At 44.2% G+C, this 15,887-nt stretch overlaps 1 protein-coding gene across 1 annotated transcript in view; it reads right to left on the minus strand.

Moving 5' to 3' along the window:
* The window catches only part of LOC105896139 (vacuolar protein sorting-associated protein 13B), a 338,344-nt gene extending 325,241 nt beyond the window's left edge, over window positions 1–13,103 (minus strand). Inside the window, 3 exon segments of the mRNA XM_042709212.1 lie at window positions 8,719–8,862; window positions 11,682–11,844; window positions 12,977–13,103. Of these exon segments, the coding sequence (XP_042565146.1) occupies window positions 8,719–8,862; window positions 11,682–11,828 (291 nt within the window). The 5' untranslated portion in view covers window positions 11,829–11,844; window positions 12,977–13,103.
* Between the last annotated feature and the right edge of the window lie 2,784 nt (window positions 13,104–15,887).

Genomic DNA, 15,887 nt, shown 5'->3' on the forward strand with positions numbered 1-15,887 from the left:
TCCAGTGCTTCAAGTGTAGATAAGGGCACAGTGCACATTTCCCTGAGACTGAACTGTCTGTAGATGTTGCTCTAGATCCAGATATCATTAGATAACTCTATTACTCTTTGGATGGCTGTATCCAACACATCATCTACGGAGAGCGCACAGCTTCCATCCACCCAATCAGCACTAATAATAAACCCAGCTTAATCCTCGGGAGGGCTAACCGCCATCATTTAAACATTTAATTACGCAGGGAAAAGAGAAAGCCTCAAGATTATTGGAGAGCTTTCATCCTCACATTAGCAGTAGCCTGTATCTGAGGTTGAGCAGTAATAGCTGTGATTGGGAGGCATCCTGTCTGGATTGCCCCCAAGGTACTACAGGGGGATTAGTCTCTGTCCTGTCTGTTCAAGGCGCATTGATCACCGGCTGAGTCAGCCAGAACTGGAAGCCTTCGGGTCTTTACGTCTTCTCCACACTACTTCCTGTGTCTGGGGGAAGCCTCGTAGTGGTGCTGGGGAAAGCATCTTTGCAGCAGGACACTAGAGGGTGATTGGGGGGGGCAACAGCGAAGGAGCTATGGATTTTGAGGGAACCCCAGACAGGCTGCAGATTTTGGGGGTGAAATTTAAAAAACAGATCACAGTTTTTTGGTGCTGGTGAGACCTATTAAAAGCATCTCTAGGGCATTGCTCAGAGTCACTGAGTCACTCGGGGCAGACGTCTGGCGGCACTTCCACCAGAGCCACACTGAGGCGGGCGCAGAGGATTCCCGTTAGCACCGGAGCACCAGAGGCGGGGGGGGGGGGGGGGGTGGTATGCAGGCCAGGAGGCTGTGGTCTTAACTGCGGTGAGGCCTGGTGAGGCCTGGGATATGAGGACACGGAGGGGAGGGAGGAGGGAGAGAGGGAGGGAAGGGCCGCCAGGAGCGCAGAAGACTAGCAGGGCGCCTGTTTTACGGGCCCTTGGGAGAAGTAAGACTCACACATGGGAGAGAGGACAGGACATACTGCCAGGCCACAAAAAAAACATCTGGTGACCAGTAAGAGGTTGGCTTTCCATGCACTTGACAGAGTCCTAGGCATCCTCTGTCATTGCTCAGGCATCATAGTGGTGTGACTGCAAAGAAAATGAAATAATCAAAATAATACAAAAAAATCCCACCAACTAGTTTCACTAATTGCGGGTGCCTGCAAATGAAATATCGCCTGCGTTTCTGCATTTCAACAAGGACACAATGGTCTCATTTGCAATGTGCGTAATTGTCGAGAAAAACAAGTGGTGGACATTGTTTTGGGGGGGAAGCTGTGGTCTGCAGGCACCTCATCCATCAGAGCAGAGGCCTACCAGTAGCGCCAGCAGTCTGCTACAGTGTGTGCTAAACCCATAAAGCTATGCTTCTGGAAACCACCAATATGGATTCTGCAGCAAATCACTTTCCGTTGCCCGGAGTGACACAATCTGTGAGTTGAAGGGCAGAGTGGGAGCTTTTAAGAAGACCAGACCGACGTGGAACTGGTGCGGTGGTAACTGGAGAACACCCCCGACTCTCAGTGTTTCTCTTTGGAGCACTTTCTGTCGAGTGGGGGGCTGGGACACGAACCGTGTGTGTGAAACATTTAGTTGCTTTTGTCCTTGAAATTGGAAGGTTCACCTCACGGTCAAGCCTGGTGCTGTGACCAGGGGGTCCAGGAATGACGGGCTACAGACACCTCTGCTTATAACACACGCCTAGGGTCAACAAACACCACATCAGCGCCAATCACCATCGCCACCTCACAACGCCTGAAGCTCCCAAACAACGGGCCTCTAAGTAAGCAGTCAGCCATATTGGTAGCACCGAGACTACAATGACAGGTTCTGATTCTTGCTGCCACTGCCACCGTCCCCGACTGACTGAACTAAACTTAGGGCAAACACGGCCATCACACCTTCCCTACGTTCATCCCCTCCCTCACTGCCGCCGCCGCCGCCTCCTCCTCCTCCTCCTCCTCCTCCTCCTCTCCCTCCTCCTCTCCCTCCTCCTGCTACTTCTTTGATGGGCTGGCTGTGAAAATATACAGCAGTGTGTTTGTGCAAGGAGTCAGTGCAGTGAGGGAGGAGAAGGAGGCAGGGAGAGGCACAGAGGTGAAACAAACAGAGGCTGCGGCTCTGTGACAGCCTTACCTCAGGGCCAGGCACAATGTAAACACCTCACAATGCCAGCCACACACACACACCCACACACCCACACACACACACACACACACACAGAGCGCGCTCAGGTATTCACCAATCCACCACAAGTATGCTGCAAGCTTTTGCAGCACCTTCATATTACTACAACACAGTTACAACACATGCATACAGCAGACAACACTCCCAAACAACAACAATCTTCTTTGAACAAGAATTCACAAGGTTTGCTCATTCATATAACTTAAAAACACAGTGTACTGTGAGAGAGTATTTCTGTCCATTAGCGTATTGTGCATATGTGTATTTAAGTGAATGAGTTTCAATATTTGTGTGTGTGTGTGTGTGTGTGTGTGTGTGTGTGTGTGTGTGTGTGTGTGTGTGTGTGTGTGTGTGTGTGTGTGTGTGTTCAGAGTACACCTCTGCATCAGCTCTGTGTCTCTGCCCCTGGAGAAGAAGCAGTGCTCTAATGGTGGGGCGAGTGGCCCACATGATCACATGGATTTCAGGGAGGAATCTCTGTAAGCCATTTGCTCGGTGCAAGCTGGCAAATCAAAGGGCAGATTTCCGGACAGCATCGGGATACAGATTATCCCGTTTGTGCGATCTGATTGCTAACCTCCAGCGGCTGTTTTCTCTTACTAGCTCAGCTCTTTCCGTTTGGAATCTTTACTCGATTTTCCTCTCCTTGCTCCCGCAGATGGATGTAGGCAATCTCCTTTTTTTTTGTTTTGTTTTGTTTCTTTTTTTTCTTCTTCTTCTTGTTCGCTCTTATCTGGTGCTACACAGCAAATTTGAATTGAGGGGCTGACACGAGGCCAATTATGAGAGAACGTAGCCTGGAAGAAGTGAGTAAGCTGATTCAGAGCGGCAAAAAAGGAAGGGGGGGGGGGTGCCTAAAAGGGGCTCATTTCTGGTAAACGATCTGCTTTGACAGACAGAAGTGCAGAGAAGCTTCTAGAAAGCCTCAGGACAACCAGTCAGAGGTTTGTGTGTCAGGGTGAACTCCAGGAGGGGCTTAGGGAGTAGGCTGCAGGCAGTGGCTAACCATAGAAGGGCTCCTAGATTTGGGGCAACGCCGAATGGCCCCTGCCCCTGAAATAGAGAGGGGGGTACCAGACAGGCTCCTGTTTTAGGGAGTGACAGCAAAGTCCTGTTGGGGGGGTATCAATGGCAGATATCGGGGTAACACTCAGTAAGCATTGTGAAAAAGCGTATTGGAAAACCATGGGGGAAATCATTTCCAGAGCTTAAGAGCAAAAGCAGCTCTAGCCAATGAGAGAGCAGAGCCCTGTGGGCCAAACCACCAAAAACAACATGACTACAAGAGAGGGCTATCTGTAGCATCTCCATGGTAATACCTTGATGAGTGACATCATAATTCCATTAGACTTATTCAAAATAAAAATAAAAATCCTCCCTGTCTGTAATATTTACTTGAAGCGTTCAGCATTCACACAACTAATTACTGACCAATAAATGACCTGTTTGATAAAGCGGCATGATTCACGGCGCTGTGGAAAACAAGTCATGACTCATGAAAGGGTCCTGCCTTATTTACCAGCACCATAAAATGAACGAAAATAATAATAATTTAGAGGGGATCTTGAGGGGGGGGGGGCAGTGAGGTGTCTGAGGGGATGCCAAAACGGCCTGGTCTCACAGGGACTTCCCCTGACCAAACGCGGGGCGACACATCCGCCCTCTCTCCCCGTCCACAAGGCGGGTGGCAGGGAAGCCAGTAATCAGCAACCAGAGGAGAGGCCACATCAGGAGCTCGGCAACCCAGCAGCGGTGCCAGGATGCTGGGGAGGACCGCTGGATCCTGTGGCCGCCTGCCTTCCCGCCTGCCTTCCATCAGTCAAGCCTACATGCCTGCCTGCCTGCCTGCCTGCCTGCCTGCCTGCCTGCCTGCCTGCTTGCTTGCTTCCCTGTCTGTACTTTTCCATCTCTGCAGTATTCACACCTCACCCCCCCAACATCTGGCCTGTGTGTTTTGTAAAGGCTGCAATCAGAGCTGCAAGTTGTGACCTCTTCAATTAAGCTGTAGGGTAGAGCCGTGCCACCGGCAGATCCATTTAAAAGGAGACTGTCTGTGTCTGTGTCTGTGTGTCTGTGTGTCTGTGTGTCTGTGTCTGTCTGTGTCTGTCTGTGTCTGTCTGTGTCTGTCTGTGTCTGTCTGTGTCTGTCTGTGTCTGTCTGTGTCTGTCTGTGTCTGTCTGTGTCTGTCTGTCTGTGTCTGTCTGTCTGTGTCTGTCTGTCTGTCTGTCTATCTGTGTCTGTCTGTCTGTGTCTGTCTGTGTCTGTCTGTGTCTGTCTGTGTCTGTCTGTGTCTGTCTGAGATTTCTTCTTTTCGCCTTGGTTTTATTAAAAACCCCTATAGTGTCAACTGACCAGAGTATTAATTCAGCCTCAGAATAAACAGCCTTTGAGAGTTTCTACCATACATGCCACAGACAGGTTTGCAAGATTAGAATCTCTCTCTCTAAGGTTAACCTCACATAAGGAGTTCTTTGGAAGATGAGCGATACTTTATATGACAAAAAAAATGTAAAGCGTGAACAAAATGGTTTGTTTGCTTCACAGTTGGCACTAATTTGTTGGCAGGCCCGGAAATTTGTGAGTTTGACAAGCTGCAAAACTCCTGAATCCACTTCTCCAAAGCTGGAACCACGGTAGAGAACTTCAGTCCAACTAACCAACTCCAGATATCATACGGACGGGCTAATACACTCCATGACGTCCTCAAAAGGTTTGTGTACATATTTGGTTCCAGTTGGGAGAGACCATCAAACCACTGTTTATGTAAATACTCTCATTGAGACATGCAGCGTAGTTCTCGGCCCAGGATCTCGTGCCCATTGCAGTCCATTGTGAATCAGAAGAGAACCCCCAAGGGAGTGGAACCCTCCACAAAAGAACAGAAGGAAGCTGGATGGACAGTGGCCACGGCAACCACAAAAAGAACCAAATAAATACAGCGTGCTTGTGAATGTCATTTGCCATTCAGAAATCACCAGTAGTGTAAATGATATCCTCTTCCGCAAAAATACACGCACACGCACACGCACACGCACACGCAGACACACATGTTGAGCGGCTTCCCAGACAGGAAGAAGAACAAGACAACCCATCATGCTCTCCTGTAACCCAAGATGCCCCACTGTCAAATAAACGGTGTTCCTTACAGCAGTTTGTAAAACAAGCACTGAGGAGTTGACAACCCTCTTGCTTTCTATTCTGTTTCTTTAAGGGCCATCATCATATTTCTGAGCAGCTGAGAAAGTCCTCATTACACTCATTTTAGACAATTACACTGTCAGCGGGAGTGGTAATCTTACACGGCAACTTGGAGTCTCCATTTCCAACCCTGCTGGAAAGTATAATTGTCAGTGCAGTGCGTTGTTTGGCTAATGGGCACTGGAAGTCATTTGAATATCCTAATATCAGAGGGAGTTTCCTGTCCCTCAGGGGGAGGCTGTAACATTATGAGCGCTCTGGTTTTTTTCCCTCCTCTTGAATATCGCTCAAATTACAGGATCCTTAATGAACTTCAAACAGCCTGCGGATGTTTTTGCAGGCAAGTGTTCGGCCTTTAACTGTAATTTGTGAAAACAAACCGTATTAATGACATCATTAATCATTTCCACACGCACCTCCTATGAGCGCTACCAGCAAGCTTTTCCTGTGAGGTTTCTGTGTAAATTTACAGCGCGGGGTCCAACATCAAGACTAAAGACAATAAACCCACGGCAACGTTTTCCATCATAACAACTGATTCACGCTGAGGTCATTATCGTGCTTCGGACTTGAGGTTATAATAAATGGCTCCTGCACGCACTCATAAGCACCAATCCCAATGACTTATAAAACATACGTTTATTTATACAGTGAGTGTGGTGTCGGCTTATGATCTTATACAATCAGTCATCAGAAATCTCGCCGCCGTCGAAGGCTTAGCTGGATTTCACACTCGCCCCTAAGGTGCCACAGCGGCCTTTGAAACCGATTAGCCCCAACACCTTTATCCGGTAAGTGTGATAAATAGCTAGTAGGTTTCACAAATCACCAGAGGTCACACACACACACACGCACGTGCACGTACGCGCACACACACACACCTTCTTGGCTTCTGAGGTAACTGTACAGGAAGCCTCCTGCCTGTATGGGGGGGGGGTCACGGGGTTGTGAGTAGGGGGGGGCAGAAGCAGCTCATTTAAATTCCTCCATTCCAGTTATGACTTCTGTTGTTGCTCTGGCCACGCTCCAAATTGCGTCTCTCAGGGTGCGTGCATTCCATCCAATAATTTGTCCAAACGTCATTTGCAATTTCCCCCCCCTAACAATCCTCCCTTGACCAGGGACCCTGTGCTGAAGCACATCTGTAACAAATACTTGTTTTGAGAGGGCGCTTACACCGGAGCTGGGTGACCTTAAGCTGTGCATGGCAGTGCGCTCGAGAGAAACAAACTCAGAAATGTCCATGCAAGGGGGGGGCGGGGGGAGTCAGGAAACCTGATCACTCCCGCAGTAGCCTTCTACAGAGGCATGATATTTACCATTATTTCTGGACGGCCTCAAAACTCATGTGTTACAAATCTTTCTTGCGGCAGTCTATATAATTAGCTGTAATTGACTTCCTCTAGAAATGTGTTTCTGCCGGGCCATGTGGCCTTGGGTCTACCACCTTCCCCTCTCGGGGGCTGCTCTAGGCTGGGCTCAGCGCTGGCCCGACACCATGGGTGGCATAGGTACGGTAAAGACCAGACCATGAGGCCGGCCTCTCCTGCTTCTTCAGAGCTGTCTTTCGTGCTCCCATGTTCCGATATGAAAATATTTATGATTCCAACCCAAATAAAATAATATAAATATTTCTCCTGGGGTAATAGCTTTCAGATTTCAGTGGCCAGTTTTGGTGGCACGACCGTCGGGAGAGTCGCCTTTCACCGGTGGTCCGCGCGTTGACTTGATCGCCGCAGCTGGAGTTGATCCCGCCGTCTCTAAAGTGACTGACGATGTGTACTCTGAAACAACTGATGCCTGCTAAGGGGGAAAAGACTCGACGGGACTAAACTCATGAAAAGCTTCTGAAATTGCACTCCACAAAGCGGCTCACTGTTTCTTCTTTATGGTCTGCCATAGAGTAAACGTTCCCAAACATTATGACTGGTTACACACAGACATATATACATATGTATAATATATATATATATATATATATATATATATACACGCTGACGAAGTTTGAGGAAATGTGCATCATTTCCTGTGGGCTTAATTAGGTTTTATCGAATGCACAGAGTTTAACTAACCCAAAACTGGCGCAAGAATGTGTGGAGTGCGATCCTAGCTCACATCGGAGAGAATGCAGAGACATTTAACATCAGAGATCAAGACAGACTTGTTTTCAGACTCAGAGATCACGAGCGTGGCGACCCGAAGTCACACGTCTGTGACAGTGGCAGCGGCACACTTGCGTTAAACAGAAATAGACGGCTTATTAATCATGACGCTTGGCTTTGCCGTGAAACGTGACTGCTCTGAAGCAGCAGGCCTCGTTTCTGACCTTAAATTAAAAAACAGTTTGCGAAGCAGCTCGTTCCCGTGGTGAACCCTTTCATCCTCCAATGTGCTCCTCATTGGAAAACTTCTTTTAAAGTCGGTGACGCCAGTGTCTGCCTGTTTTTTCTTTTTGATTCCCCCATGGACTATTCTCTACTCTTTTTTTTCTTTTTTTTCTTTGAAATACATAGATCAAAAATCCAAACGCACAGTACAGAGGCATGACATCATGTTCCGCCAATGCATCCGTGATTTATTTACTTTCTTGTCTCCTTGTTGTGTTTGCTTATGAGCGCACCCTCATCAAAAGCAGCAAGGAGCTGAGGGTGCGACAATCCGGAGGCAATGGAGAAGATCAAGGACTGCGCTACTAAAGGCATGTTGTGCTAATGAACCCTAAAGCCATGTCTGGAAAGAATGTCACCACATAATAATGGAAGCCCGAAGCCGAGCGTAATAACATTGTAGACTTGGGAAGTGAGTGCTGTGGAGTAGAATAGAGTGGAGTGGAGTGGAGTGGTGTGGTGTGGTGTGGTGTGGTGTGGTATGATGTGGTGTGGTGTGGTTCGGTTCTGATTCAAGGCTTTGATTCGTCTCTTTCTCTCCTTCAGAGGATGAGTATGGTTTTAAGGGTCTGTGGGAAAGCCATTTGGTAGCAACACCCCTCCAATGATGATGATGGGACACAGGCTGTGAGCCTGAGACTCAGTCAAGTCAGCATGGAGCAAAGACATCAACCAAACCAGTGGGTGGATTAGAGGACTCCATGCGAGAGGGGAAAGACAATAGGCCCGAAAATTAAACAATAAACACTATGTGAGTGAAAAAGTGTAGAATTAAGTGTATGATGATTCACTCAGTCATGGAACCACTTAAAAAAAGAAACATTCCTCGGTTAATGTCTACCACATAAATACTCATATAAATACTTTCTGCCATTATTCTGAAGTGATCTGAACCAACATCACCAACCAACCAGTGTGTCTGAGCACTCACCTGGGCTCCATCCTTCAGCTTCAGGATGCACTCCATGGTGTTGATGGTGATGACCACCGGCTCTGAGCCAAGCTTCGTCCATGGCACGTGGATTCGCAGCTCGTGGATGTGACCGCTCAGGAAGGTGAAAGGTAACTTCAGCTCCTGCAGGCACACAAGGCAACAGAAGCAACAGGCAGGAGAGGAAAGAATATGAGACTGTGACTGAAAGGTAGGAGCTCTAAAAACAGACTAAAGAAAAAAATATTATATTTGAGATATTTCTTTGTTTTCATACTGTGGGCTTTACACATGAGAGACACAAAAACCACATCCATCACTAGTCGATGTAAAATGGGCAACACTGATAGGGATTAAAGGGAAAAAGAAAAAAACAACAAGAAAAGAAAAGAAGATTTACACTCAGACTCTCCCACTGTCTCTCCTTCTCCCCCCTCACTCTCTCTGGAGTGCTATGCATCACAGACTTCTTCCATGGCGCTCGGTGAGAGGGGAGGCACCCCATGAAGCCAAACTCCCCACACAGCTCTGAATGTTTTCCCCCACCATTAAAAGCTAATAATTACATTTTTGAGGAGTACTTGTCACAGATTTATGGCCGGTCTTTCCAAGAGAACAAAGAATCGTCCCTAATCATTCCTGCACAGATTACGCTGCGCGTCCAAATTTCATCTGCCACGGGGGGAAACTACTCAAGTAGCCCGGTGAGGAAACAATTCCGCTGGAACGCTGGAGAGATCACCCCGTTTGCGCCGAACTCCAAAAAAAAAAAAAAAAAAAATGCTAATTCATTTCCCACTGGAGGGTGGATGCAAAGCTGATTCCAATCAGCATTTCCAGCGTGGCCCTTTTGTTAGGTGGTGTTTATGTCTGCGCTTGAGCAACACTCGTGAACCACTCTGAGCAAAGGAAACATTCTCAGAAACATGGCAGACTGATTCGATCCAGATATGGGAAGGCACGCTGTGCCCCCGGAATAACAAAGCAAAGCAAAGCAAATGCACCCGTAAATCCATCTCAGTGTGACACAAAGTCGGCTGACAGATAAAATGCTGCGGAGAAATCTGACTGTGGTTAGCCCGAGTCTGCCTCTGGTGAGGTCTACTGTCTTTGAACGCTAACAATAGCTACTTCTGCAGAGTGTTTTTCCCTTAGTCTATATGGCTTTCCCATTAGTGTAGCCCTGAGCTATGGACAGTTCTGGGTATTCATTTTTTTTATTTTGAAGATCAAGCAGTGGCCATGAAAAAAGGCAGTGACCACTGACATGTTAAACAGGCCGTCAAGCTCCTGAGTGTCATGCGTTGAGGCATCCATGACAATTTCCATGGGTGTCACTGTTGAGCAACATCAGATGCCCTTCTGGGGAGAGACATGTGTTTCTGAGTAGACAGACAGTCCTAGTCAGAACTGGTGGGTTGAAAAAGGATAAAAGACCTCAACAAGAACTTGAAACATAATTATAAACCTGAGACAGATTAGACAACCTGACAAACTTCACTATGCTGTTGCATCTTCTCTTTGACAGCCATGTGCATCACTGCCAGCCTGTGTCAGACTCACTGGTTTTGAGGTTGCATTGTGTACCCATTATGACATCTGAGTTATGCTGAAAGTAACACAGTGTTCAATATGACAACCTTATGTTCAGTCCATGAAATTACATATTTACAATCAAATGGGCTAACGTCTGGAAGGATCAACATCAGAGTACTGTTGGTAGAGTGTTTCTACCAAGCAACCAAACTGACTAGATTTTCAGCATTCATTTATAAATGCCTTGGCTATACTGTATCATACTCGTTTAATTACTTCACATGAGGGCTATTCAATATGATATGACTCTGGATCAAATGATGCACCCACATAAAATATAAATGCTATACTTAGCTGTACTAGATACACTACTACTTAACTGTACAATAGCTGCTATTGATCCCTTTTGTAAATCAAACCATTGGTCTAACTTGTATGAAATGCAGGTGATCTATGGGCCCTGAAACACAATCAGTGCACTATGCTACACAAACCCTACAAGCTGATCCCACCTCAATGGAATTTGCAAACTATTTCCAATACTTCAACATAATCAAAATCCAATGTAACATTCAAGTGATGAAGGAACACCCTGACAGTTCATGGGGTCACAGCTCCAGGTTATGGTTCTTCACAAGTACATAGGCTGCTTGGCAAAGTAAAATAAAACACACAAACACACTAACAGGTGCAAAAGAGACACAAGCATACAACTGTTTGGAAAATCATCCCCATGCTAGATGCTCAGAGTACCCATGGCCTGTCTGTGCTATGGTGTGTATGAACATTTTGATTCCAGCTCTCTCACCATAACACTGACATATTCATCCAAAGAGACTTTCAATATAGATAGGCCTGTACATTCATTATCAGCTTGTATGCGCCCTGGGCATCGAAACAAAGGCTGAAATACATGAAATACTGTATTTCTGACATTTCTGCATATCAATCACCTGCCATTATATTTGTTATGGGTCAAAAATGTTTTACTTTATTGTGCTTACTTTATTATAATCACTATCATGACATGCTGAATTTTTAAATACATGTTAATCACACTAAGTGTTATAGGTGGTACATTTCAATGTTATGTACCATTAGTTAATGCTCCTCTACCTGAAGGGGAGGATAAATGACTGCATCAATGTTGTGTTGTCAACACCCTGCCTTACCAGATTAACTACAGGAACACAGTGCTCGGCTACACTTTATTTGGATAGTCCACCTTCACAGACTTCACAGATGGTTTGTTGGAATTCAAATTCCAGTTCAGTCTTTCTAATTGTTCACTGAACATCACTGTAATCAAACCCAATTCCTAACCTTAAAAGTAAACAGTGTTTCAACAGATAGTTTGTTTATAGTCTGAGCATCTGTAGATGTTCTATCGGGGACCGTCCAAGTAACGTGTGACACAGTACTCATACCTGCTCCAGCACGTCCAGCTTGAGATCCAGCTTGCTGAGGACCACGTCTCCCCCCCACAGAGACAGCTGCAGGTCCGAGGGCTTCAGGTTCTTGATGTAGCGGTTCACATAGCTCATCAAGAGCGGAGTGACGTAGGACTCCAGCATCCTGAGCTTGTGTCAGCTGCAGTGCAAACATGGGAAATGAGTCGAAGTCAGAGCACAGCACAAGAGAAGGGGCGTAAACATCCTGTGCACATCCAGATTGTGGATGACAAACAGTGTTTACAGTGGAATGCTTTTAGAAACAAGAACAACGACCATATGTATGGTCAAGATTTTGTGCAGATACCATACAACGTTCTATAGACAGAGAAACATACAGCTCTTCGGGGAAAGGTTCCATAGGTGGTAGGGCACCTCCAGCCTACTGACATTGAGAGAGGTGCTTGACTGCAAGTTGACAGTTTACTTTGCAAGATGACTACATTATGGAGACTAGATTAACATTCAAATGCCGACAGTGAAAAATGTTAAAATAACAAGACAAAAACATTCGTGGTACATCAATTCATTCATACGCACATTGTTTAAAAGAAGCACTGTTTACGAACAATCAGTGACAGTATGGCTTTGCTATGCTGCTGAAGACAACTACAAAAACACTTTGGGCGTTTATTAATGCAGTCAGATGTGAAGCAATATACTGTGTGCACATAAATTGTTATCACAGAATATTTATTAACTTTACCGGTCAATTCACAACACGATATTATTGATTGGAAATGGCTGGACATTGAGATGTGTGTAAAATGTTGCTATGCTGTCCCATAGCCTGTATTTTATCATTTTTAATGTCGTCTCGTTAACGATGAATAGTTATATGTATGGTTAACTGCCAGTAGGACCTGAGTACAATAACAACTTAGCAAGCCATCTGGCAAGGTGTTTGACATCAAGTTGGCTAACTTATTGTAATGATAACAATGCTGTCTGTCTAAAAGGCACGAAACGTCCCGAATATATGTTTCAAACCCACAGTGAATTTATGCTTAAATGTTCCCATGCTGGGAAGTTTCGACATTGTAGACTTAATTGAAATTGCCTGACAACACTGACAGAGCTGTGTAACTTTCCCCAGGGCTAACACAGCTGGAATAGCTGGATAAGTTAGCTAGAAAAAGACCTAGCTTTCAGGCTAGCAGTTTACATCCACAGCTGACTGGATAAGGACTAAATGATGTCCGCGAGAAAATATAATGCCGTAGATCCCACCCCCAAACCCATATCATTTATGAAAGATAAATATGTCTTACTTCACCCGAGCTCTTTCAACTTGTTGCCACTATTCCACACTGACACATTGCTTTCGCTAGCTATCCAACAAACATCAACATCATTCCTTCCATTCCTTCCGTATGCAAGTTGCGACTTCCTGTGGGATGACAACGTCACTTCCTATGCCGCAGCGCAATTTTGTATTGGTTTATTGCGAAACTGTAGCCCAGGAGGTAACATCTGTGAGAGTAGCTTTTAACTAATGTTGCATAAATTGAAATAATAATATCAACATTTCACGTCTGTTATTATATTCTAACAAAGTATTTCAGTTCAAGTATGAAAGCATTACATTTGGACCATAGCATGTTTGAGTGGAGAAATCATTTGTGCCTCATTTTGAAAACGGTAAACAACTTGAAATGTCCTTCCGTACAAATATATCTCGCAAGCTTGCAATAGTAATAATGACTTATACAACTGAGATTATGCAGAAAAACGTTTACACGGAAATGGACTGTGTAACCGTTTGATTGCTGGCCATAACAGGCTGGAAAACAAGAAAAATTTACATATGAAGTGTGAAGCTGTGTGTTCTTTTACAGCGAGCCCTATCACATCCTTTGACCCCCATCAAGATCGACCAGTTTTTGCAGTTCACCTTTTTGAAATTCAACTGATTTATCCAGTGACTATAATGCCAAGATCATAAATACATTTAAAATGAATATCTTACTGATCCAGAATCCCGCTTCAAATATTCCTTCTTAATAGTCTTCTTTTCCTGGTCTGCAAAATGTCCCTTTTGTGTGAAACCAGATATGGGGAAAAGTTACAAAACACTTCAAGTTATATCCAAGAGATCTATTGCCTTGGTGAGTTTAAAAAAAAAACATGATTCACATCATATCCTAATGAACCATAACAGGTGAACAAGTATTTTAGATTCTATAACATAACCTAATTTAAGGAGAATAACACTCCCATAAACATGGTCTACACCAGGTTTGTAATGTAGCCTACTGTTATGTAAATTAAATGTACATATTTAAATATATACATATACATAATAAATAATGATTCATTAATCTCATTAAATCATGTAGCAGGGTATTACTCAAGCAAAGGCCAGTAAACATCTGCTGCAGTGCACTGAATTGACACATGCTAGATGTTGTGCCCTCACCCTGAAAATATAAAAAATTACGACGTACTCCAGCAAGTGCCTAATGCGAAAGCCCCTTTTATGGTTGCAGAATCACAATATTATACATTTTCTAGAAAACTATTGTCATTAGAAATGACTTCATCCTGTTCCTATTGGTATTTTTACATGCCAATATATACCATAAAGATGTAAAGGTACAAAACTCATTAACTGCAGATTAGAGGTTAAGAGACTGCTGCACTACTGGACCTGTGACCTGCAGTGTACAGCAGTGGTCACTCAGCTAATGCCACAAGTTAATTTGATCTGATCAAGGTTAAGGCAGTTATATGGATTTGTCAGCCAAAAGGACATTCCTGAGAAAGAGGGCACACACACTCTCTCCTTCTTTTCTTTCTCTCTCTCTCACACTCTTCTCTCTCTCTCTTTTACACACACACACACACACACACACACACACATTACACACCATATTAATCAAGAGCAGACCTTTCTGATGAATGTGTTTATTTTGGATAAGATTCCTTCACAATTTTGGCTTCAAAATGGCCTTAAATTCTCACTTTAGTCTGTCATTGCACTTGTTAGACTTGACATTCATAACTCATGGGCCAGTATTGTTCCTCTGGTGTTAAGTTACCATAATTTCCAAACATGGAAAACTGGTTCTGTAGAGGTCAAATGTGTAAATGCCTATGTCAAAATCAGGACATATGACAGCTCTATATTTGCTCCACGCTTGATTTCCACTTCCGTGAATATAAAATCACGGAGGCCCCCATAGCCTTTACGGCTTAACCCCTACGGAAAGGTTGTATTCCCTTTTAAATGTGCAATGGCTTTTAGTCGGGGTTGCATAAAATGGCTTTATTTCACAAACAGATTAAATATGAAACGCAGATTATACGCAAATAGTTTTTTTTTTTTGTACTTGGTTTCCGTGTTAAATGTTTACTTTGAGAGACTCTAAAACAACTTAGATCTAATTGCTTTTTTTACAAAACAGTAGTTAAAATATAGCCTGGAGATGTAAAGGCACAAAGGGTGTGCTGTAGAAATGTTTTGGCTCATGTAAGTATTCGAGCTCATTGTAAGCTTGGAAAACAACTAACTGAAATAATCATTCGATTCACTGAAATGTTGTTTGTTTTTTCCGCGTGGTATTACACTTGCAACTTATTTTGAAATTAAGCAAATCCCCTGAATTGATATATATTAATTCGTATATCGATGTATATTGTAATTCGTTTTCTGACAAAACATAACTAACAATTCCATAGGATGTTTGTATAGTCTATTCCCATGGTGCCTGATCGCTTGGTTTGTCATTTGAGATAAAATAATGTGGTTTTGAATTGTTGCATAACAATTGTGGCGGATGCTGCTGTCATTTAACAACGTTTCTTGCGCTTAATAAGGTGTGTATCATTTGGACTCATCCATTAGTACCCTTGCATAGGCTACTCTGCGTGGTGTAACAAAATCTTAGTTTTTATCCTAAAACGCTTTTTGCCCTATAGGATGTACAGGCAACGCAACTAACAACTGACTGTTTTATGGGTTTTAAGGGTGCAAAATGAAATGCATCGCAACTTCACATCTCAAAGTTCTTCTTTTCCCTAACCAACAACCATCGAAATGGAAGACATGCTGTAAAATTTGGTAGTGCAGAATCAAATCTCTTGAAAGCAAAGTATAACAAAAAAGTAAAGTAATTATCTGTGTGTTTCTAAACAAGGACTTTCAGTCACCAGGTATAGCATATAGTCCTGCACTTGAAA

This window comes from Clupea harengus, chromosome 11, assembly GCF_900700415.2.
Source record: "Clupea harengus chromosome 11, Ch_v2.0.2, whole genome shotgun sequence".
Classification (NCBI taxonomy): domain Eukaryota; kingdom Metazoa; phylum Chordata; class Actinopteri; order Clupeiformes; family Clupeidae; genus Clupea; species Clupea harengus.